The sequence below is a fragment of the Macaca fascicularis genome, chromosome 6 (genome assembly GCF_037993035.2).
Source record: "Macaca fascicularis isolate 582-1 chromosome 6, T2T-MFA8v1.1".
Taxonomy (NCBI): domain Eukaryota; kingdom Metazoa; phylum Chordata; class Mammalia; order Primates; family Cercopithecidae; genus Macaca; species Macaca fascicularis.
Genome location: NC_088380.1, coordinates 177,973,214 through 177,997,504, shown reverse-complemented (window position 1 = coordinate 177,997,504; position 24,291 = coordinate 177,973,214). Strand labels below are relative to the sequence as shown.

Genomic DNA, 24,291 nt, shown 5'->3' with positions numbered 1-24,291 from the left:
CCCTTTTCATGTCCATTAATTATTTTCATGATAATGAAAAACTGTGGCAGGATGAGTTAGGCCTTGAAGAGATAAAATGATCTTCCCGGCCTTGCTAATTGAGATGGAGATTCAAATCTCCCCTCAAAAATGCCAAGTGGTAGGATTCATTGATCCCTAAAGATGTTAGCCAGATTATCCCTTCAACTCCAACATAAACAACCATTTGGGGGAAGTCATTTTTAAGTTATCAATATTTAACGGCACCAAAAAAGTGACCTCTCTGAGCTGGGTTTCCAAATACTGTGCTCAGTTATCTGCTCTGCTGCCACTGTGCTGTAATTTTTAGCTGATTACACATTAGTTCATTTAGCTTTGTTTCCTCTTCCCTACTGTGCCATACTATTAAACGAAAGCGAGGGGCCTGGCATCCCTCTGTGCACAGAGCTGGTATTGTCACAGTGTAATAAGGATACATCCAGTCAAACAGCATGGTGTAGCTGGTCTTTGTGTTCAGTGCAAAGGCAATCCCTCGAAGATCTCTTGCCAGCCCGATCAACATACGCTGTCAGTGGGAAAGAGACACAGTAATTGATTTTCACGTTAGCGCAGAGCAGATGGAGTAATAATCAGGCAATAATGACCACATATCTGATTTTGATTCATTAGCTAAAATGTCTCCTTCAGACCTCTTTCTACAGAAAAGCATAGACTCTTTAAACAAACAGACCATCAAATCTGCTGATAACTCCACTTTACTTCTTATAAATTTAGCTAAGTTATAATTCCAGTAGCTTAGCTAAGCATTTAAGAGTCTTAATATACTTTGCTTCTGAATAATGCCAAATCAGAAAAAAAAGATCAGGATTGATAATTACACAAAACAGATATGTACAGGGTCTAGCCATTATTTAATAACAGCAAATCTTGAACATCGGCTTGCATGCAATTGGTCCCACAACATAATTTAGAGTCTATCCTAGAAAGGCACTGGCATTTAAAAATTCCTAATGAATATCCTTAATAACTTTAGGACAAAATAAAACTGGCCAAGTAACCTACTGGTACTATGATATACGCAGAATGGCAGTCACATTCCCCAAGTGAGGAAGATGTAAGGAAAAGAGTTCTATATTTGATGTCATAAGACTTGAATTTGAATTCCAGCTTTAAGACTTAGGGCAAGGCAATTTATCAGGCTCACTTTTGTCATCTATAAAAGGGGCTAATAATGCATTTCTCACAGAAGCGCTGTGACAAATAAATGTGGTAAATTCATGTGAAAATGCCTAGCAGAGCCTGATACACAGTAAATGTTTCATAAATATTTAGTTTTAGAGAAAAAAACCAAAAACTTGACTCTTGAAGAGAAGAGATTGGACTTATACTCTGGACTCTTAATTAAGCTGTCCTTAGGTTGATGCTTGGGAAGAGAAAAAGAAAACCCATGAACAGATGCTAGAATGTTGGAACAAAGAGCACAAATAAACATAATTACAAAACAAGGGGGTGGGATAATTGAGATATACAACTGTGACTTCTAAAGATACTGTTTCATTGCAAATACTCAGCTAGAAAATGGTCTCTGAACTTTTTTTTCTACCAGATTTTCTCTTTACTCACACTTTGGTAATAAATGAAAACCTCTTTAGGAAGGAGTTCAAATTATTATTAAGCAAACAGTGAATCCTGACCCTCATCTTAATGGCTGATTTAATTAATTTAATTTCAAAGTAGCAAATAATAGTTTAACTCTCGGAAGTATCTAGGATTTCTCATCCTCTCCTTTCTTTCTGCCTAAGAGGTGACTCAATATAACTGGATGTTATTTATAGGAATATTCAGTTTCTATACTGTCTAACAGTTCACAGAATGATGGTTATCTGCATTTCTGAGTCTTGAAAACTCTGAATTTTTGTTTCTGCTCTATTAAATGACTTACTCCTTTTTTCCCTCATACTCTCACCAGTTCTTGTTTTTCTACAACCAGCTGGCCTCCTTGTAGCTCCCTCATGTAACCTGCCATTTGTTTTTAAATATTTTGCCTTTTTATATAGCCTTTTTCCACCACCTGGAGTCCATTCCTCTCTTTCTCAGCTTTTCACATTCCTGGCAGCCTCCAGAACAAAATACATCTTCTAAGAAGCCTTCTTCAAACTTTTCTATTCTGACTCTTTGGCTTTGCAATCTTTCTACTAAAGTAGGCTTTTTGTTCTATTTTTATTAGGTACACTTACAAGTTTCAGGGTATGCTTCAAAAAATTTTAAGCTTCCACATACACATGAGATATCTACCATTTAAATCTAAATTAGTCAACAAGAACCATGAGTTTTACTTTCTTTGTGTCTAGTATAAGGGGCTCTTGAAATATTTTAGACTATCCTCGTTATACAAAAAGATTAACTTTTATCACAATTTTTTCATGCCTTAAACGATGTCAAATTAATAGAAGTGGTCTATAGGACTCCAATCTATGGACTTTTTTTTTTTTTTTTAAGTGGCAAAATGTGGCTATGAAATTATATCTATGTATCATTCTAGAAAATGTTACTACAGAGGAAGCATATAATAATGTTCTAAATGAATTCAGCTGAACAGAAAAATTCAGTGTTAATAAGAAATAGCTTTCTTATGCTCAAACAATATATTTTATCTCAAAGCAGCAGATCATATTGTAATAATCTACGTGGATACACAAACAACACTAAAGAGAGTGTTTTCTTAATAGCCAAAACATATCCAGCCCTGATACTAAAAAGAAAAGCTGTTAACTAAGAGTTCAACCAGCCTACTAAGTAATTTGAGAGTGAGAGGTGATCTTATTGAATTTGAGGAACGGAGGAGCTGCAGTTTACCATCTCATTTAAAATAGTGCAAAGGGTTTTATTTTAAAAGTTGCCTTTCTCTTACAGTTGGTCAACACAAGATTGATCTGAAGAATGAGAGGCTCTTGTATTTTTAGTGAGGCTGTTTTGGGGAGTGGGATATGTCTGGGGATCTAACCGTATGGATTCCTTTTTGGATAGTTAGGGAGTAACTGCTGAGTTCTTCAGTCCGCTGCATGGTGAACAGTTGTCTGTGTGCCAAGTGTGAGACGAATGGGCTGGGAAACAGCTGAAACGAGGCTCCTTCCACCCTGACCCCCAAAACAGGGTTTCTAATGGAAAGTCTGACAGACCCTTTACTGTAGTGGCACTACTGGGGGCAGCTATAATATTATCCTCATAATTCTACTATATAATAACAACAAAGAAAAAGAAGGTGAAGGGTCATTGTGCTTTGTCTTTAGAATTAAGATGGCTGTCTTCATCCTTACAGCATACTCTTAATTCTGAAGACACATCTTAATAACCTCTAAATAGTTCCAACAAAAGAGCCGTGTCAGAGGAATGAGCAGGCCCCAAGGTGTTTCAACTGGAGTGTTTTCATCTGCCTTTATTGCTCTATCCCTCTCCAGAATTAAGGCAATAACCTGTGATAAATTATTCAGGAACTGCTACAGGGATCAAAGCAAAATCATTCTGTTAAAGTGCTGTTTGCAACATTTGGCACTTAGTGCGAAAACTTTTAATGTGCGCATGCTGAAAATCAAGGATTTTAAATAATTTAACATTGTGGAGTTTTTACGAAAGGACTAAAGATAGCAGGTTCCTATTTAACTGCTCCTCTTTCTCTGAGAAGTTTTCATTCATTTTCCTTGAAACTGATGATGTCATGACCAAATCAAAAACGATGCATGAGTCAGGGGAGTACTGGACTATATTTTACCATGGACACAATTATAGGGGGAAACATATGTTTTGAAAGAATACTCTAAAGCTAGGATTTGTCAGAGTATTTTTTCCTCTTCCCCTTTACTTTGAAGAGAAAAACCCAAGACAAAATTTCAATGTTTTCTTTAATTTTGTTAAGAGTAAGTAAGAAAATAAAGCTACAAATTCAAGACTTTTGCTGCATTTCCTCCCCTCACAACTATATTTCAATTTGGCAACACACGTCCTTAATGTTTAAGTTTATCCTGAAATCTGCATTTGAAAATATCTATAAATAGGGAGCTAGAGAATCCTGGTAAGAGTTGCAAATTAAATGAATTTGGCAGTCCTGCGGCATTTTCATAGAGATATTTTAACAGCATCACCTCCTGTGGATTGGAATACTAAATACTTTATTGAAGAACAAAACAGAAATGTTTTTATCTCTAGTACTTGCAGAATGAAGTACCTGAAAGCACTTTTGCACGTATTATTTATTCATCATGATAGAAAAATAGCCTTAACCTAATAAATTACATTTAAAAGCATTTAGTGCAAAAGTTTTGTTTATGATAAAGCAACAGATTTAGTTTTTTATCGGTAGCTTAAAGCACCAAGTTTTCTTTATACAAATTAGACAGATGGTGCTTACAGTAGAATTTACTAAAGGTCTGTCACAACAAATGCAGCCAAGCTGCATATTTAATCACTGCAGAATCTTGTCTACCTGCAGCTGCCAACTGCTAATCCAATTTCCCTGATAAATGTGGCAAGAGACACGATCAGCAATAAAGAGCATCTAACTCCATTTTCCTGCAGGGCGTCTTTTGATGAACATTTAGGACGGAAGCACGGAGTGCACTGTGTGGCCTTGGTTCGTGGCAGCTGCATGCATTCTGAGGCAGAGTTCTCAGGTTACTCACTTAATTCTGCCACTATCATTACGTTGCTATTGATCTCAGTAGCTGTTGCCTACACAGCATTACTCTAGATGAAGCTGAATCAGGCAGTTATCATGCATCAAACTTGCTCAAAAGCCTGGAGATTTCCCTTTAATTACTTGTGATTTTATTTGCAAATACCGTTAAAGTGTAATCAAGCAGTCACTTTCCAGGGTCGTTAAGAACTTGCTGGTTTAGGGATATATCACTGGAACTCCATTAAAAATGACTCTAGGAAGATGGTTTCTATCAAACTAGATGGGATTACAACAAAATGGTCTTGGAATATAATGAAATCTTCAGATGAGACAGATGTAATTTTTATAAAGATGATGTTTTTCAACTTCTCTGCTTCTTTTTGATAAAGGGCAGAAATAGCAACCTAAAAGCTGCAAAGATTTTGTTGGTCACTGAAAATATTTGGAAGACATCTAAAAGATACAGCTAACCTGAGTGGAAACTCTGCTGACGAATTTCAGGAAGAGTATAAACACAAAGAGAATCTGTAAGATCCTTTTTTTGGTTTTAAAATTCTGTAACTATAGCATGCTGATAAACATTAATTTCAAAAATTCTTTTAAATTAAGAGGTATAGCATTTGGCTGATTATTTTTTGGTAGAAGAATTACGTAAAGATAATTATCAAAGGCCATCATTTTTCTATTTGGCTTCTTACTGCTAGTTCTTTTTTTTTTTTTTTGTGAAGAGATGCTATGCAAAAGATGGTTAATATTTCTAACATATTTCAAATAACTATGAAATATATGACTCAATTATCACCAACAAAGGTGTCTACATTCTCTGGAGTGCATTTATTAGTCTGTTAAAGATAATAATCATTGTCAATTTATTTAATATTGCCCTGATACATTGTAATTTCAGAAGATACTATTTCTATTTAGCAGAGCTTGTGCTTCCCATCCCCCACCTTAAAATATGGGGCTGTTTTGTCATAGACAGCTTGCTACACTTAAGGATTTTACTAATAAAACATAATGTTGTCTTAGATATTATGACTGTTGCCACAGCTGAACTGACTTGTCAAATCAATCCTAATATGGCTCCCACAGGCACATAAAAACCTTATTTAGCTATCAGTTATCCTAATCACTTTGTTCCGTTTAAGAATGCAATACTTCAAGACCAGTTCCTATTTATACATATATGCCTAGCCATTTAATAAAGTCTTGATTTATATAAATTCTTGTTTAAAAAAATATTTAGAGACATAGTGTTTTAGTATGTGTATGTTTGTGCATTCCTCTATATAGATATGTTGAAACATAACAGTGCAGGACAGATGAGGGAATAGGGGTGTTTAAAGTGGTGTACCCACAAGAAATATCCTATTAAAGATAGTAACTGCCAGAGGAGACAAATCTATGTCATCTTATCATGAACTGACTGTCCAAAGCTATTTGCTGACCTCAAAGTTCATTTGTATAAGAAACTAGAAAAATGCTTAAATAAAAGTAAAAATTAAAGACATGCAATTGGGAAAGCAGGTCTGAGGAGGCAAAGAGCACACACAGATATGCAAAGCCCTTTTCTGGATCTAGATATCCTAGAAAAAACAAAACTGTCATTCCTCATATTTGGAAACAAACCTACCTTTACGTCTTCTTGTTTAAAGTTGTTGTTGAATATTTGTAATACTGTTTCAAAAGCAACTGTAAGAGGTAGCATGAAATTCTCAAATTCATCCTCATCTTCGCCTATCAGAGAAACAAAAGGGTCACTATGGTTTAAAATGCATAGAATTGTACATTGTCCTCAGCATTGAGTGCTTCATTTAGGCTTAGAAATATTCCCGAGAAGGGGTCAGCCTGCATTCACATCCATGCCACATTTTGTACTTTTGCTCACTGAATATTCTGGTGTTTTGCCTTCTCTTTTGCACCAAATGAAATAGCAGAATTACTTACCAGTCATTTTTTTCCCCTGGTTCTTTAGGGGATCTAACAGACTCATGCCCCAGGCATCTCAGTCCTTTAGCTCCTAGGGCCCCTAGAGCTTCTCTAATGCCTCAAGGAAGGCCACTTTCAAAGCCTCAGAGATGCAGTGTTTTTTTCCCCTTCTCTTTGGGTGCCAAGGCCCTAAAGGCTCATAGACTCAGGTGCCCAGATAGCTCTAAGTTATTATTCTCTTTTATTTATGTTCTTTTTAATTAATTTATTAAATAAATGGCAGGGAAACTTCTATCTGCCAAAAAGGATGGGGTCCTTATGGGTCATTTGGATTTTAAATACATTCTTCATGGGTACATTTCTTCTTACACTAAGCTTCCTTTTTTTTTTTTTTTTTTTTTTTTAAACAGAGAAGCGGGAAAAGAGACAATTCCTATTAACTTTTTACTTTAAAGGTAGACTGAAGTTTCCTCAAGGATTCTGTCAAAGCAGAATCTTCACTTCACACGTGGATATGCACAATTGATAATTTATATAGTATCCTTTTTCAAAAGGGGTTTCTTTTAAATGAGAGATTGAATCCACTCATTCGTCCTAAGTCACAGGGAGCTATGAGCTGCACTCTACTTAAGAAACAGGCAGAGAAAGATTAAGTGTCTTGCTTAAGGTGGAATACTTAGTTGGAGGTGGAACGACATGGTTCAGACCGCCTAATTTCTACGCTATTAGTAGAGTTTTTAAATAGAGTATGAGAGAGGAAATGAGCTCTCAGAGAAGGTCCTCAAAGTTTGGTCCTTGACCTAGCAGCATCGACATCACTTGTGAACTTGTTAGATGTAAATGCCCAGGTTCCATCCCAATCCACTTAATCAGAAACTCTGGGGGTGGGTCCCAGCAATTTTGTTTTAATAGGCCCTCCAGATGATTCAGATGCCTGTGAATGTTTGAAAAACACTGGCCTATAGTCGTCGTTCAGACAAAGAAACGGAGGTCCTGGCAGGATCAAGATCCTTTGACTCTTAAGGAATGGCTGATCTGGCTGACTCTGATCTTCTGTGATTTATCTCTTTCCTTCAATTTCACATTGTTTCAGGAGTACAACAGAATCGGGGACTTAGCTTTGTTACAAACAGATGCCAAAAGGCTAACTAATCTTTACTGGTGTGCTGTTCTAAACGAAGGTCAGTGTCCTGAGTGAAGAGTAAGGCAGACCAAATTAGAATCTCTTCTCTGTCAACTGGCTATGCGACCAAGTGACTCCTCTTCTCTGTTAACTGGTGACAACACAGACCCATACAGATGTTATTTTTCAAGGCCTAGGTGAAATAATATCTTTCCCAATGTCTAAGCTAAGCTTTCCTAACTCCCAATCAAGTTACCTCCCTTCTCCCTTTGGATTCCCATAGCATTTTGCCTGGCTCTTAACCATCGTACCAGTCTGCCTTGAATTGCAGATATTTAAGCGCATATCTAATAATAGCAATAACAATACTACCTACATTATACCACAACTACCATTTGATCAGGGTTACTGTGGGAACTAAATGAGATAAAATTTATAAAGTATACATGTGAATTATCAGCTCTACTAGCTTACGCTGATAGTATCTTCAGATTAGCTTCTACAGCGCTGAGACTGTATCTTTGTGTTTCTCAGTGAAGGAGAATGATGTAGAGCTCTGCAGTAAACAGGCCCAGGTGTCTGACTCCACCGTATATTATTTAACTTCGGATATTTTACTAATTACTCTGAGTCTCAGTTTCTTAATCTATAAAATAAGTATAAAAATACTTATCTTCGAGGGTCACTGTGAAGATTAAATGTTATAATATATGGAAAATAGAAGACGCTCAATAAATAGTAATGGTGGTACTAGTATTATAGTATTAGCACAGAATAGAGCCTGGCATTATTAGGGAAATACTGTGTTTAGATAAAATTTCTCAATAAAGGTGAATTTTAGAACGTCTTTATTTTCTTAACACCTGACATAGAATAATACAATAAATAATTGAAATATACATTATCAAATCCTAAATACATAAAATATATGTACATTATACTTAAGCCATGTAATCTTACTCTTCTAAGATAAAGTATTTTCTAAACATGGAATTATGAATGAGAACAGTGGAAATTATCACTGCAGGCAGATGACGGTGCTATAAAGAATGGATGCTTTGAAATCACAAAGTTTATCTAAGCTTAGCTGGAGCACTGGTGAATGCTTATAATCCTGCCTACTTGGGAGCTGGGGTAGGAGGACCCCTTGGGTCCAGGACTTTGAGACCAACCTGGGCAACACAGTGAGATCTCATCTCTTAAAAAAAAGAAAAAAAGTTTATCTAAGCTTGAATCCTGGCTCTGCTACTATTAGCTGTCTGGTTTTGGGTAAAGTCACTTCACTCATCAAAGCCTTAGTGTGCTCACCTGTAATTAAGAGACATAATATTTACTTCATAAAGTTAGCCATGAGAATTAAGTAAATGACAAAACATCTGTAACCGCCCCCCGCCCCCCGCCTTGCTCAGTGTCTGGTACTTAATAAGTGACAGCCATTAGCACTATTGTTGTCTTGAGTCTAACATGGACTTAGAGAGGTGATTATGGTAATCAAGAAAAGTATAACTGCAAGATTGCCAGCCCAGTGCCCTTCCTTTGGGAACAAAGTTTTCCAAGGTAAGGATGCTTATTCAGAACAAAGACAAATTCAGACTTTTAACATTTCAACTCCTAACTTAATATTCTGAGCTACAGATAAAAAAAACTTCCTGATTCCATCTCTTTCTCCATTCAAATTTTAAAGCAAACAAGGATACCACGAGCACAAGAGACAAGCTACCAAAATGTGCAGGGAGAAGTCAAGGAGCAAATACTATAAACGCAGTAATGTGAGCAGCAATTCTGCTTAACTCTCACTTCCTCAGAGAGGCCTTCCCTGACCACTCTATCTAAAGTGCTACCCACAGTTCCCCTCCCCCCACATCACTTTCCAACCCCATAACCTGCTTTACTTTTCTTATGGGACTTACTACACTGGCTATTCATTGACATATTTATTCATTTGTTGTTTATCCTCTGTATTAGGATGTAAGTTCCTTGGGAAGGAACTTGTTCTATTTCCATCATAGAGGATCCCCAGTGCCTTGAATGGGGTCTGGCACTCAAGAAATATTTGTGGAGTGACTGAATAACACTGTTATTCCTTGAGTTCTTATGCAGGCAATGGATTTGGTACTTTATTTGCTTAAAAAACACTTATGTGGCTCTTACTGTTTTCAAAGTACTGTTGCAAGTCATTAATGGTCAGAACAATCTCATGAAGTTGTATGATTTTCTTCGTTTTACATGTGAACAGAGAGACTCAAAGGAATTAGGTAGCCTGCCCAACATCCTCCAGCCGGTAATGTCAGGCAGGATTCCCAACCACGTCTGCTTTACTCCCAAGCTCATGCTTTTCCAGGTCTCTGGTAAGGTGGAAGACATCAGAGATGGGGACTAATGTTATTGTCACAGAATCCTGAATTTGGAGCTGCATGAAGTCAGAAGAGAGTGAAGATCAGCCAGCTTAGTTCTGGTGAGGAAAATGGAATTCCTAGACAATCACTTGGGTTTAAAGTAGGCAAATATAAGACACTGGTGCATTATACTATAAAAATGTTTACTGTTTTAGTTAGCACCGTTCCTGCTCTTGCAACGTGATATGCTGTACCATCAAAGCTGGAGAACTGGATATTTTTGTTTATATCATGCAAACAACTTTATACAACATTACTATTAAAGACTTTTTCTAATCTGTATTACCATACAGTTATCATTTACTATTTCTGATGCAAAAGGAGAAAACATGAGCTCACTCTCTTACAACTTCACATTCAAGTACGTAGTCATATATTTAGTGTTCCAAATGTATATATGATTATTTTATGAATAATAATTGAAGCTGTTAGTTTTTTTCTTAATAAGACAAAGGTCCAGAAACCAATATGATTTGAAGGTAAAGTGCCAATTTATAGATTAATATTTTCATTGCCATCAGGAAAAGTAAATGTGAACATAACATTGTAAGTTCTCAGTCATGCATAGATAAAAATTGTAAATTTCTTAGTTTTTAGGTGAAACCCAAAGCTAATCACCTCCACTGTGCCTCTGAGAATATGTTTAAACAGAAAGTTATTCATTTTGTAAGTTCTAAACATTTTGTTTCCTTCAGAGACATCACATTAAAATATAAGAGTAACTGTTTAAGTATGTTGGCTGACAGATACTTTATTTGTAGGACATTTCATTTATTATTTTGTACAATTTAAAACCTCCATCGGTGGAAATGTAAAATGGTACAACCAATGTAATATGGTGTAGTCACTGTGGAAAACAGTTTGGCAGTTACTCAAAAAATTTGAGTTGCCAGTTGACTCATCAATTTCACTTCTAGGTATTTACCCAAGAAAACTGAATACACATGTCCACACAAAAAGTTGTACGCAAATGCTCACAGCTGTATTATTTCATAATAACCAAAGGTAAAAAAAAAACTCAAATGTTCATCAACTGATGAGTGGCTAAACAAAATGTGGTACATCCACTATGGAATATTATTCAGCCATAAAAAGGAACAAAGTATTAATACATGTCAAAACATGAATGCGCCTTGAAAATATGCTAAGTGAAAGAGGCCAGATACAGAGGCCACAAATTGTATGATTCCATTTATATTAATGCCCAGAATAGGCAAATCCATAGAGACAGAAAACAGATTAGTGGTTTCTAGGGTTTGGGGGAGGGGAGAAGAGGAGCGATTACTTAATGGTACAGGGTTTCTTGGGGATGATGAAAATGTTGCAGAATTAGATAATGGTTATGGCTGCACAATTTTATGAATATTCTGAATATACTAAATACCAGTGAATTATGTACTTTACAAAAGTGAATTTTGTGGCATATGAATCTAAAACAATAACACCAACAACAAAAATCTGGGTTTGCTCCCCCTCCGAAGTGTATACAAAACAGTGAAACTTCTCATTTCCTTAAATTTGAATGCAAACAGCAGCTGGATTACTGGGGAGTTGGGGGAAGTGGGCAAGGAGAAGTAATAGAAATGATATGGTAACTGTAAATGATGGTAGCCAACAGTTACTGAGGATTTACTGTATAAGTACTGTGTGAAACACTGGCAATTGTGATAAACCAATATGGCAGGTAGAATACAGAATAATTACCCTCTCAAAGACATCCATTCTAATTCTTGGAACCTGTGAATATATTAGGTTATATGATAAAGGGAAATTAAGGTTGCTAATAAACTGACTTTAAAACAGAAAAGTATTCTGGATTACCCAGGTGGGTCCAATGTAATCACAAGAGTCCTTAACAGTGGAAAAGAGAAGCAGAAGTCGGAGAACCACAAAGATGGCAGCATGGGAAGGATTCGGCCTGACGCTGATGGAGAAAGGGAGGCCATGAGCCAAGGAAAGCAGGTGGTCTCCAGAAGCCGCAAAAGGCAAAAGAACAGATTCTTCCTTAGACCCCTGCTGACACCTTGATTTTAGCTCACTGAGACCCATTTGGACATCTGACCTCTAGGATAATAAAATAATACATTAGTATTGTTTAAGCTACTTCCTTGTGGTAATCTGTTACAGCAATAATAACAGAAAACCAATATAGTCAGTAAAGGTCAGGTTTATTGCCAACCACCCCATCCCCCATTTTCATCTGAAATACAACCTGGGGCACATAGCATCTAATTAAATTCATACAAAGTGCAAATCACTGACTAGAAACCAAAATGCATTTCAAAGTTAATACCAATTAATGTGACACCCAATTTCTTTCCCCCTTTCTAATCACTCCAATGTGCATGGCTTATATACAAGACATATTTAATTTATTTTTCTAGGATTCAATTAGAATGTTTTATATTTCCATCCAAGAATCACATCCAACACTTTTGCAAGAAAGTAGGTATAATGAAGCTCTGGTCCAAATTAAGGAAAATTAAGAGGAGAGATAAACAAGGAGATACAGGCACAGGGCGAAGAAAATAGTCCATTCGAAACCAAGTAACAATGGGCGATCTCATAAGAGTTGGTGACTTGCAGGTCTAGGCCCAGATCATCTGCTATTTCCCAATGTTTCATTAAGATACCACTTCTAAGTTATATTACAGTAAAACTTGGAGAAATGTGCTTAACTGGTCCCTGAAACTTGGGCCACAGTTTGGTTTTCATTTCAGTTTCCCTCTAAATTGCCTAGGAGTTCTAGCTAGTTTTGAAATGACTTCTGGCTTCAGGCAGGGCAGGATATTTTGGTATGTGTTGGGAAGTGTCATCAGATCTTGCTTCCACAGGAAAATAGCTCCAAATATTGAGGGCAGAGTAGATGGCATTAAGAGCACCAAACTTGCCTCATTTTGAGGTCCCAGCAGCAGTCAATGCTTCTTCTAATAGTGCACTCAACAAACGTTTCTTAATATTTTCTAAGAACTTGCTTTGTGATAGGAATTGCTCTAGGCCCTTTTGTATATCTTTCTTATTAAAACCACATGATAACTCTTCTATGTAGTTTTCTCCATTTAACAGATGAGAAAACTGAGGTGCCTTTAATTCGTCCCCCTAGGGAACCAGAGTGTTTATTTTAGTTCCCAGAAAAAAAAAATACACTGCCCACTGCAGACTACAGCTACCCATTTTCAAAGAATCCCACCCTAAAAGTCTCATCCATGAAACACTTCATTCCCTGGGGTGCTCTGGACTGTCTAGCCTCAAAACCAGGTAAGTTATTAAAACTGGATCTGGACTTAATGGGCTGCTTTCTGCCTACAGGGCCAGCTAATTAGTCTTAATTATCTCATTATAGATTTTAAGTATTTCCAGCTGCTTCTTTACCCCTTACTGCCCACTCCCTCATCCCCTATGTCTATTTTTCAGATAATCTCTGCCAAGTCATGGACACAGTTGATACACTGATGTATTCTTCCGATCTATTAGCTATTTCTGATCAAGCCCCTCACTTGCTAAGCCTCCTGAGATACCCACCTCTGTGTTCCTTTATCCATGAGAAGAAATACGCTTTGGCCAATCATTGGACATAAGAACAAATTTTAAAAACCACATTGGATTTTCACTGACCATCAAACTGTAATATAGCACAAACAATAAACATGCATCTATCTGTTTATTTCATAGAAGCTTAGGAAATAATCCTCTCTCCTTTTCTTTCACTGCCTGCAAGCCCCAAATCAATCATTTGGACCAAATAGTTCAAATAAAAATGAAGGAAAAAGTTTTATTTCTTAATTGGTTGGCAAGGTAAAAGATGAAGTAATAGTTTAGTGAAAGTGGATGAAAATATACGGTCAGAGGGCTACTACTTACATGACTGACCTTGGGCAGGCCATTTAATCTCTCTGAATCTCAGTTTTCTTTTTTTTTGAGATGGAGTCTCGCTCTGTTGCCCAGGCTGGAGTACAGTGGTGGGATCTCGGCTCACTGCAAGCTCCGCCTCAAGGGTTCACACCATTCTCCTGCCTCAGCCTCCCAAGTAGCTGGGACTACAGGTGCCCACCACCATGCCCAGCTAATTTTTTTTGTATTTTTAGCAGAGACAGGGTTTCACCATGTCAGCCAGGATGGTCTCGATCTCCTGACCTCGTGATCTGCCCACCTCGGCCTCCCAAAGTGCTGGGATTACAGGCGTGAGCCACTGCGCCCGGCCTCTGAACCTCAGTTTTCTAACAGATAAACAATGGAATAATACCTATTTAATGTGGGCAGTTGTAAGGATCAAAAAGGATAAATGCCTGTGAAAGTGGTTTATAAACTATATATTTTTTAAAATGTTAACTATTATTAATAAAGGAAAAATTTCCTTCCTCTGTGTTTTTACTTTTATCTTTAGTAGCTATTTCTAGAATACTCTTCCTTTGTTATTCAAGTCATTCGTTATTTAAAATTTCTTAAATTTAAGCTAGTGATATCTTCAGATGCCAATTACCTCTTATAAGACAAAGCATATGGATACTGTGCTACCCTCACCCCTAAAGATAGAACTCTTTACATCCATAAACATCATTTTAATATTAGTATCCTCCTAGTAATTAAAAATATGGCTGCTTCCTAGAGTTTAAATACCTGAGGAATGCATTGCTCACTCAAATCCTATCCATGTGCTTCTCCTCTAAGTAGTACAACATAAGATGCAATCATGACATGTCCAAGGAAAATCAACCATGGTGACACTGAGCACTTTCAAATTTGCGGCTGGTAAAAACTGAATTTGCAAATAATAATTTCGGTCCTTCACAAAATGAAAAGTGTTGTTATAGCGCCTTGCCACACTTACCCTCTTCAGTATTTGTCAACTAAATTCACCTGCATTCAAATTAAACAAAATAGAAGATTTTTATGTATTCAAGTATTTTACACTGAATAGCTCCTTGGAGGGTCTCCATTTACTGGCTCGGGTAATACTATCTTTCCTTTAGTTTATTAGATCGACCAAGTTAATTTTAAATAACCTAGGGAACTTTAAGTGATTCTTAGAAGGGCTAACATGCGTGCACATACGGTTGGTCATCCATTTTTTTCTGCACATGAAGGGATTTTCTACATTCATTTTGATCATTTCTTGGAACACCAAAAAAACTTGCCAACATCTCTCACATGTTTTGAAACACCACCATTCTAATGATGAAATGCTTTCCATTCTGTTTTTTATGCAAGTGAACATTTTGTCTAGTTTAGCTAAAGCAATCAGATAAAATGGTACAACTGTTTATTGCCAACCACCCCCACCCCTTACATTTTCATCTGAAACACAACCTGGGGCACATAGCATCTAATTAAATTCATACAAAGTGCAAATCACTGAGTAGAAACCAAAATGCATTTCAAAGTAAATACCAATTAATGTGACACCCAATTTCTTTCCCCCTTTCTAATCACTCCAATGTGCAAGGCTTATACAAAAGACATATTCAATTTATTTTCGTAGGATTCAATTAGAATGTTTTATATTTCCATCCAAGAATCACATCCGACACTTTTGCAAGGAAGTAGGTGTTTTTTTTCTATGTGATTCTTATCCCCACTCCCACTCTCCAAAATCAGTGATATAAAAAGTTTGTCTTCATTTTTCTTTTTAATTTGAGGATTCTCATTATCTAATGTTTCTATTTTTTTCATTTGATATATGAATCTATGTTGCTCTTGACAACAGCACTATCTTTTTCTTCCTTGTTTCCATGACAATGAACACACAATAGAAAACTATCAAGCCATATATACAGAAATTCTGACAGCCATGTTCCAGTCAACCTAGTTTGTGAGACAAGGCTTCAAATAATAAAAACTGTGTTCAACAATGCTCAACAAATCATCGTCTATAAAGTAATAACACTTTGAACAGAGAGCAACAAGAGACTAATCGGGCACAAGAGTGGCCAAGTGTAGCTAATCACTTGTGAAAGTAATCAGCCACTTGATTTGTTTTGTCTTGGAGAGGCCAATGATCAGAGCTACGTCCAGAAAGAACCTGGCAGTCGGAGCTGATTCCAGGAGCCACAATGACGGTATCTTGGTTACTGTACACTTGTTTGTCATTCATTCAACAAGCATTTACTGAGCATCTGCAATGTAAAGACCTTGACTGGTGCTAGAAAAATATAAAAGAGGTAGTCCATACCGGGAAGGTGCCCAACATAATTTTGGGAAGAAGACCAACTCTAGTGGTTTCTTTTTCTTTTTTATTATACTTTAAGTTCTAGGGTACATGTGCACAACATGGTTTGTTACATATGTATACATGTGCCATGTTGGTGTGCTGCACCCATTAACTCGTCATTTACATTAGGTATATCTCCTAATGCTATCCCTCCCCGCTCCCCCCACCCCACAACAGGCCCTGGTGTGTGATGTTCCCCTTCCTGTGTCCAAGTGTTCTCATTGAAACAACTCTAGTTTTTAACAAGAGAAAGCAGCTCTGGTAATTCATACAACAAATCATACCTGATGCTCTTAATCATAACTTGATGCTTATCACATACATTTCATTATTTTAAAAAGTAAAAATTACTGATACATAAGGAAGGAGTTTCTTTTCAAACATGTGGAAGTTCTATGGGGGTAGCTACTATGATTTCAAATTTTTTTATATCCAGCTTCAACTCACTTATATTCAGCACCTACCATGCACTAAGCACTTCCACCATAGCCTATCTCTTTCTGTTTCTCTCAAGCTGTCTAAAAAGTGCTTGTAATACAACAGATACTTACATAAAAAAAAAAACTTTGAACTAAAAACGTGAATTTATTTTTTATATTGTTATGGTTAAGTATGTCAAAGGAATAGAATCCTGGGAAAACTAATAAAGTCCATCATTTAAATTATATGTGTTTATTTCAGTTTCTCATACCTCATAGTTTACGTTAAGCAATACTAAATAGGAGCAAATCTGCTTTCCAAAAAGTGTGCAATGTCTTTCTGGGCATCATCCTGAATATCAATTATCAATGCAGTAATAAGTACAGTAGTACTGTGAATACAGAGTTGGGGCTGTGCGCAGGCTCTGATAGTGCTATCCTGTTGTTTAACCTACCACAGATTCATAGCAGGTTCCATATCTGTGATGACCATATCAAAAAGGATACATTAACCCATTCCATTCCCAGGTTCTGAAAATGTGAGTGACATGGACCTAGTTTTAAAAACTCTCCTCTAGATACTTCTCTTTAACTTTGGTGTCCTCACTTCTTTCACTCTGTGTGACAGGGTTATTAAAAGAGCATTTTTAAGGCCTGGGAAATAAATTAAGTCCAGACAAGTGTTTCGAGATCTCTTTAATGCTTGGACAACTGGGAAAGCGAGAAGACAAGCTCCTTGAGGCCAGGACCCAGTATGCCTGATTCATCTGTGTCTTGCCCTCAGAGTTTAGCACGCTGTGCTTTCTAAATGATTGTCAAGGACAATGACACAGTCTGGGCTGCTCCTCTTCTCTCCAACACAGCAGCCAAGAGGTAAAATAGGCCAGGATGCGGTGCGAAAAGCTGTCACTCTGTTACATCTCCCACTTCCCTAAGGTAGCAGATGATTGGGTTTTGCATGCCTGGTTTACACTCTTCAAATATTTATAGACAGTTCTCTTTGCCTCCAGCCCTAGTTGTCACTTAGCCAAGTTATACATACATGGTTCTTTTAATCTTTCCTTAGAAATCAATCCCACTAAGCTCTTTAATCATTCTAGTTGCATTTCTCTCAACTTTTGGCAGTTTGTCTTTCTGGTGATTTAGTCTGTGGCAAAGCAGGGAAAAAAGCATGAAACATAGACGGGTGTGGTCCCCTTTCCATTTCAAAATTCAATGCCTTTTATGTGCAAAATAAAATTATTTTTCTTCTGTTTGTATGAACATGTTTTTAAATATTCATTTTTAAGTTGATGTATTAATAGACTGCAAGATAAACAAAAAAAGTATTATTGGTACTATATTGTCTAAGGATGATATTGTCACTGACTGAACCCTCTCATGTATAACTGGTCTAACTTGCAGTATTCCAATATGAGAAATGGGAATCTAGAGTAACATAGTCACTACAAAGAAGCTTAAATGCCCATCCTAAGGTACTGCCCATCTGTAAATACTTCTCACTAACTTTAGCTTTTTAGTAACAAATTTTAAAAATAAGTTAATTTTTACCATTATAAAAGGAATACACTAAAAAAATTCAAATGATCCGAAATAGAAAAAATTACCTACATGCTACAGTCCAAAGTCAACATTTAGCATTTTTAATTATTTTTTAAATTTACAGATAAAATTTTATGTTATTTATTGTATACAACAGGTTTTGAGGTATATAGACAGGCCTTGTTTTATTGTGCTTCACAGATACTACACTTTTTTTTTTTTTTTTTAAACAACTGAAGATTTGTGGCAAACCTGAGTCGAGCAATTCTATTGGCATCATTCTGCCAACATCATGAACCTCCTTCGTGTTTCTGGGCCACATTTTGATAATTTTACTAATATTTAAAACTTTTTTCATTATTATTATATCTGTTATGGTAATCTGTGCCCTTTGATGCTACTATTGTAACTGTTGTGGGGCACGACAAATTGTGCCCTTATAGGATAGCCAACTTCATTGATACATATTGTATATGCTGACTGCTCCATAAACCAGCCATTCCTTTGTATCTCTCCATCTTCTCAGGCCTCTCTATTTTCTGAGACACAACAATATTGATGTTAGGCCAATTAATAACCCTGTGATGGTCTCCAAGTATTCACGTGAAAGGAAGAGCTGCACAACTCTCACTTTAAATCAAAAGCTGGAAATGATTAAGCTCAGTGAGAAAGGCATGTCAAAAGCTTTAATTGGTCAAACACTGGGTCTCCTGCACCAGGTAGCCAGGTGATGAATGAAAAGGAAAAATTACTGAAGAAAATTAAAGCGATTAAACTAAAATGACAGCAAAAACACACAATGAGAAAGTGAAACAACCTTACTGCTGATACAAAGAAAGTTCTACTGGTCTGCATAGAAAATCATACCAGCCATAACATTTCCTAAGCCAAAGCCTAACGCGAAGCAAGGCCCTAACTCTATTCTACGAAAGCTGAGAGGTGAGGAAGTTGCAGAAGAAGAGTGAGAAGCTAGCAGAAGTTGGTTCATGAGGCTTACGGAAAGATGATGCCTCCATAACCTCAGAGTGCAGGGTGAAGCAGTCAAGTGCTGATGGAGAAGCTGCAGTGAGTTATACTGAAGATCTAGCTAAGACCATTGATGAAAGTGGCTGCACTTAAACAACAGATTTTCAGTGCAGATGAAACAGCCTTTTATTGGAAGAAGATGCCATCTAGGACTTTCATAGCTAGAGAGGAGAGGTCAATGTCTGACTTCAAAGTTTCCAAGATCGGGCTGACTCTCTCATTAGGGGCTAATGCTGACAGTGACTTGAAGTTGATGCCAGTGCCCATTTGCCATTTTGAAAATCCTAGGGTCCTTAAGGATTATGCTTAATCTACTCTGCCTGTGCTCTAGAAATAGAGCAACAAAGCCTGGATGACAGCACATCTGTTTATGGCATGGTTTACTGAAAGTTTTAAGCCAACTGTTGAAGCCTACTGCTCAGGAATAGGATTTTGTAAGGCTAGAGCTGCCACAGATTCCTCTGATGAATCAGGGAAAAGTAAATCAAAAACCTTCTGGAAAGGACTCACCATTCTGGATACCACTAAGAACATTTGTGATTCGATGGGGAGGTCATAATAACATTAACAGGAATTTGGAAGAAGTGATTCCAACTCTCACGGATGACTCTGAGGGGTTCAAGACTTCAGGGGAAGAAGTAACTGCAGATGTGATTTAAAGAGCAAGAGACCTATAATTAGAAGTGGAGCCTGAAGATGTGACTGAACTGCCGCAGTCTCGTGATAAAACTTGAATGGATGAGGAGTTGCTTCTTCTGGATGACCAAATACAGTGGTGTCTTCAAATGCAATCTACTTGTGGTAAAGATGCTGTGAACATTGTTGAAATAACAAAAGATTTAGAATATTACACAACCTTAGTTGATAAAGCAGCAGCAGAGTTTGAGAGGACTGACTCTAGTTTTTAAAGAAGTTCTCCTGTGGGTCAAATTGTATCAAACAGCATCGTATGCTACAGAGAAATCTTTTGTGAAAGGAAGTCAATTGATGCAGCAGATTTCATTGTTGTCTTATTTTAAGAAATTGCCACAGCCACCTCAACCTTTGGCAACTACCCTGATCAGTCAGCAGCTATCAACATCGAGACCAGACCTTCCACCAGGAAAAAGATCACAACACGTTGAAAGCTCAGATGGTTGCTAGAATTTTTTAGCAATAAAGTATTTAATTTAGTTTTATTGTTTTTTGAGATGGAGTTCTGCTCTTGTTGCTCAGGCTGGAGTGCAGTGGCGTGATCTCGGCTCACTGCAACCTCCGTCTCCTGGGTTCAAGCAATTCTCCTGCCTCAGCCTCCCAAGTAGCTGGGATTACAAAACATTCACCACCATGCCTGGCTAATTTTGTATTTTTAGGGTTTCACCACGTTAGTCAGGCTGGTCTCGAATTCCTGACCTCAGGTGATCCACCCGCCTTGGCCTCCCAAAGTGCTGGGATTACAGGTGTGAGCCACCGCACAGGCTGCAATAAAGTATTTTAAATTAAGATATGTACATTGTATCTACATCATGATATTACACACTTAATAGACTACAGTACAGTAAGTTTAACTTTTATATACACTGGAAAACAAAAACTGTGTGATTTGCTTTATTGTATCACTTTATCATGATGGTCTGGAACTAAATCTGCAATATATCTGAGGTACATATGTATGACGTAGAGTAACTAAATCTAACTAATTGACAAATGCATTACCTCTATAGTTATCATTTTTGTGGTGAGAACCTTTAACATCCACTCTCTTAGTATTTTTCAAGAATACAATATATTGTTATTACCTATACTCACCATCTATGTACAACAGATCTCTTTAACTTATTCTTTCTATCTACCTGAAACTTTGTATCTTTTGACCAGCATCACTCCAAAGTCCTCAGCTCTTAGTAACCACCATTCTACTCTGTAGTTCTATGAGATCAACTTTTTCAGATTTCACATATGAGTGATATCATATAGTATTTGTCCTCTATGCCTGGCTTATTTCACTTAACATAGTGTCCTCCAGGTTCATCCATACTGTGGCAAATGGCAGACTTTTTTTCTTTTTTATGGCTGAATAGTATTCCATTGTGTATATATACGACATTTTCTTTATCCATTCATCTGTGGACGGACACTTAGGTTGATTCCATATATCCTGGCTATTGTGAATATGCAATAAACATATGGTAATGCAGCTGTTTGATATACTCATTTCATTTCCTTTGGATACATATACACCCAGTAGTCAGATTGCTGGATTGTAGAGTCATTTTATTTTGAATTTTCTGAGGACCCTCTACACGGTTTTTCACAATGAATGTACTAACCATTTTTGAAGAATTCCATTTAAGCCTTTTCTGAAGTATTGTCCCCCCCATCTCCAACATACATAGTCATACCATTTGCATCAGTGTAACACTTTGCCTTTTCACTTAATGTTATAATATAAAATTTCATCTATCGCCTTGTCTTTAAATATTCATTTTTATTGAGTGCCAATCATTCCACAAGTAAGTGGGCGTGCCATAATTTTACAATTCCCTACTGTTGGACAGTTATATCATTTCCACATTTTCTCTAGTTTAGACATCACTATGATGGAAATCTTCTTTACACACAAGCAAAAAAACCTTGTGTGTAAAGTTTTTGTCTGTTTAAGATTATTCCTAGATTCATAGCAGTAAAATCAATGTGTCAAAGGACAGGCAGAAAGTAAGTTATGACGTAAAAAATCAGTGCAAGTGTTATGTGAAGTGAAAAATGCCACCTTAAGTACAAAGATTTGTCTTTTGGCTCTAATGCTAACAAGTGAACACTCAAATCTTAGAAGGTTGTAGAAAACTGTCCGAAATGGCTAATTCTAATGAGTTAAATGTTGTACCCACTAGTATTCCACTTCTTTATTCACACAAGCATATGGCTGATCCCTTATTGAGTTTAAATTCTTAACCTTACCTAGATCTACCATCAGAAGGCGAGTGAGCGCTGTGTAGAAGGTTGTTCGACACCTGAAGTCACTGAGACTGTAACTGTCACTGATGCCAAGAAAAGGGAAGTGTTCACTCTAATAAAAGCAAAAGAGTAATCCAAGTTACTAACGCTTTACCTCAACTATTTGTAAAATTCTATTCATTAATTAAAGAAATAAGACTTACCGTGTGGTTTTTTAGCATGAATTTCACAGCATCTATCTTCACAAGTTTTTTTAAAAGAATATAGGTAATAGAAGTTAAGGAATCTAAGGAAATATATTTGTCATATCAGTGTGTAATAAATCACAAAGTAACAGTGAACTGTAGTGGCATCAATTTCTACTTATAAAAAATAAATATAATTTCTAAAGAGCATTCCTATAGAAATGTCTTTCCTTTTGTTAAGAATGATAATCTATTATTAACCAATGCAATTACTTTTTCTATCTTATATATATTCTAGTTATGGAAAGAAAGAATGAATTTTATAATTAAGACAAGAACTCCTTTACTATTAAAGTCTTGATAGTGGAAAATTAAAACTGACCCCTTTTTATATTTTGGGTGTAACTTGCGAACTTCTACTTACTTAATGTTATTTCATAATGAAATAATTATAAAAGACCCATAATAGGCTATCAAAAAAGAGAAAATTACTCAATTCTAAGAAACAGTGAGCTCTCTTAGTAGAAATCTAAGATCAGAATATAATTAGGAGGATATAGCAGACTGTATGTCATCAAGTATAGATGGACAGCTTAAAGGAACTAATATTTCTCAAGTGCCTAGTATGTAAAAGGCATTTTCCATATGTTAATTCACCTAATCTTCACAATTATACTGTTAAGTATTGATTATTATTTTTAGTCCATAAATAATGAAACAGGAGCTAAGAGAAATTAAGTCACTTGCCCAAGATCAAACAGCCATGGATTGACAGTGCTGAAATTTGAACTGTAGTTTGGTTCCAAAGGCCATGTTCTTTCTGCTGTACCACATTATCACCTGAAGAGTTCAACTTAGAAGGAGCATGAAGTTAAGAAATCAGAAACATGAATACAAGGCCTAAATAATTTCCGGTATGATGTGGATTCTAAACACATCTACTCAGTATGCAAATACCCTCTTCTCTTACTCTACCATAGTCATGTGTTTCTACCAGAGCTAGAGCATCTCTCGGCCATTCCCTAACACCCACTCATGCCTTTCTTTTTTTTTTTTTTTGAGACGGAGTCTTGCTCTGTCACCCAGGCTGGAGTGCAGTGGCCGGATCTCAGCTCACTGCAAGCTCCGCCTCCCGGGTTTACGCCATTCTCCTGCCTCAGCCTCCCGAGTAGCTGGGACTACAGGTGCCCACCACCGCACCCGGCTAGTTTTTTGTATTTTTAGTAGAGACGGGGTTTCACCGTGTTAGCCAGGATGGTCTCGATCTCCTGACCTCGTGATCCGCCCGCCTCGGCCTCCCAAAGTGCTGGGATTACAGGCTTGAGCCACCGCGCCCGGCCGCCTTTCTTGAAGGCTATAATAATCTTATATGGCTCCATTCATATTACAAGGAAAACACTGGCTTTCTGTTTCCTTCACATCATCTCCAAATATATGACTCAGTCTACTGCCTCTGCACAGGGGCACTGAGAAGTATAATTCTAAATTTTAGTCACTCAGGCATGGGTATCAAAGAGTGGAAAACACATTGGAACACGAGTCAGGAGACCTGGGCTTGACTATACCATTCAATGAATCCAAGTAATAAACTTAGCCTGTCTCAGCCTTAGTTTCTCTCTCCAACAAATGAGGATGAAACCTATGCCCAAGCTACTTTACAGGATTGTTCTGAGGATCACATAATGCAAATGTGTTTGCCAGTTATCAATCATGGAAAAAGAAAGATGCAGAGAATTCACAAAACGTGTGCAACTTGCAAGGCTAATTTTCACAATTTCATGAGATAGATAGTATCACTTCTATTTTTCAGGTAAGGAAATAAACTAAAAAAAATTAAATAATTTTTCAAAAGATAAACAATTAGTATGATTTATATTC

At 36.9% G+C, this 24,291-nt stretch overlaps 1 protein-coding gene across 6 annotated transcripts in view; it reads right to left on the bottom strand.

The window, feature by feature from the left end:
- RANBP17 (RAN binding protein 17) overlaps positions 1-24,291 on the bottom strand; it is a 436,622-nt gene that overhangs the window by 101,705 nt on the left and 310,626 nt on the right. For 5 of the 6 annotated variants that reach the window (XM_005558506.5, XM_045394505.3, XM_065547047.2 and 2 more), the window contains 4 exons: positions 22,432-22,495; positions 22,232-22,340; positions 6,285-6,388; positions 456-544 (listed from right to left, as the gene is read on the bottom strand). The exons of the other annotated variant lie outside the window; for it this stretch is intronic. In XM_005558506.5, coding sequence (XP_005558563.3) covers positions 456-544; positions 6,285-6,388; positions 22,232-22,340; positions 22,432-22,495 — 366 coding nt within the window. The remainder of the gene's footprint in view (positions 1-455; positions 545-6,284; positions 6,389-22,231; positions 22,341-22,431; positions 22,496-24,291) is intronic. 6 annotated transcript variants of the gene reach the window in all.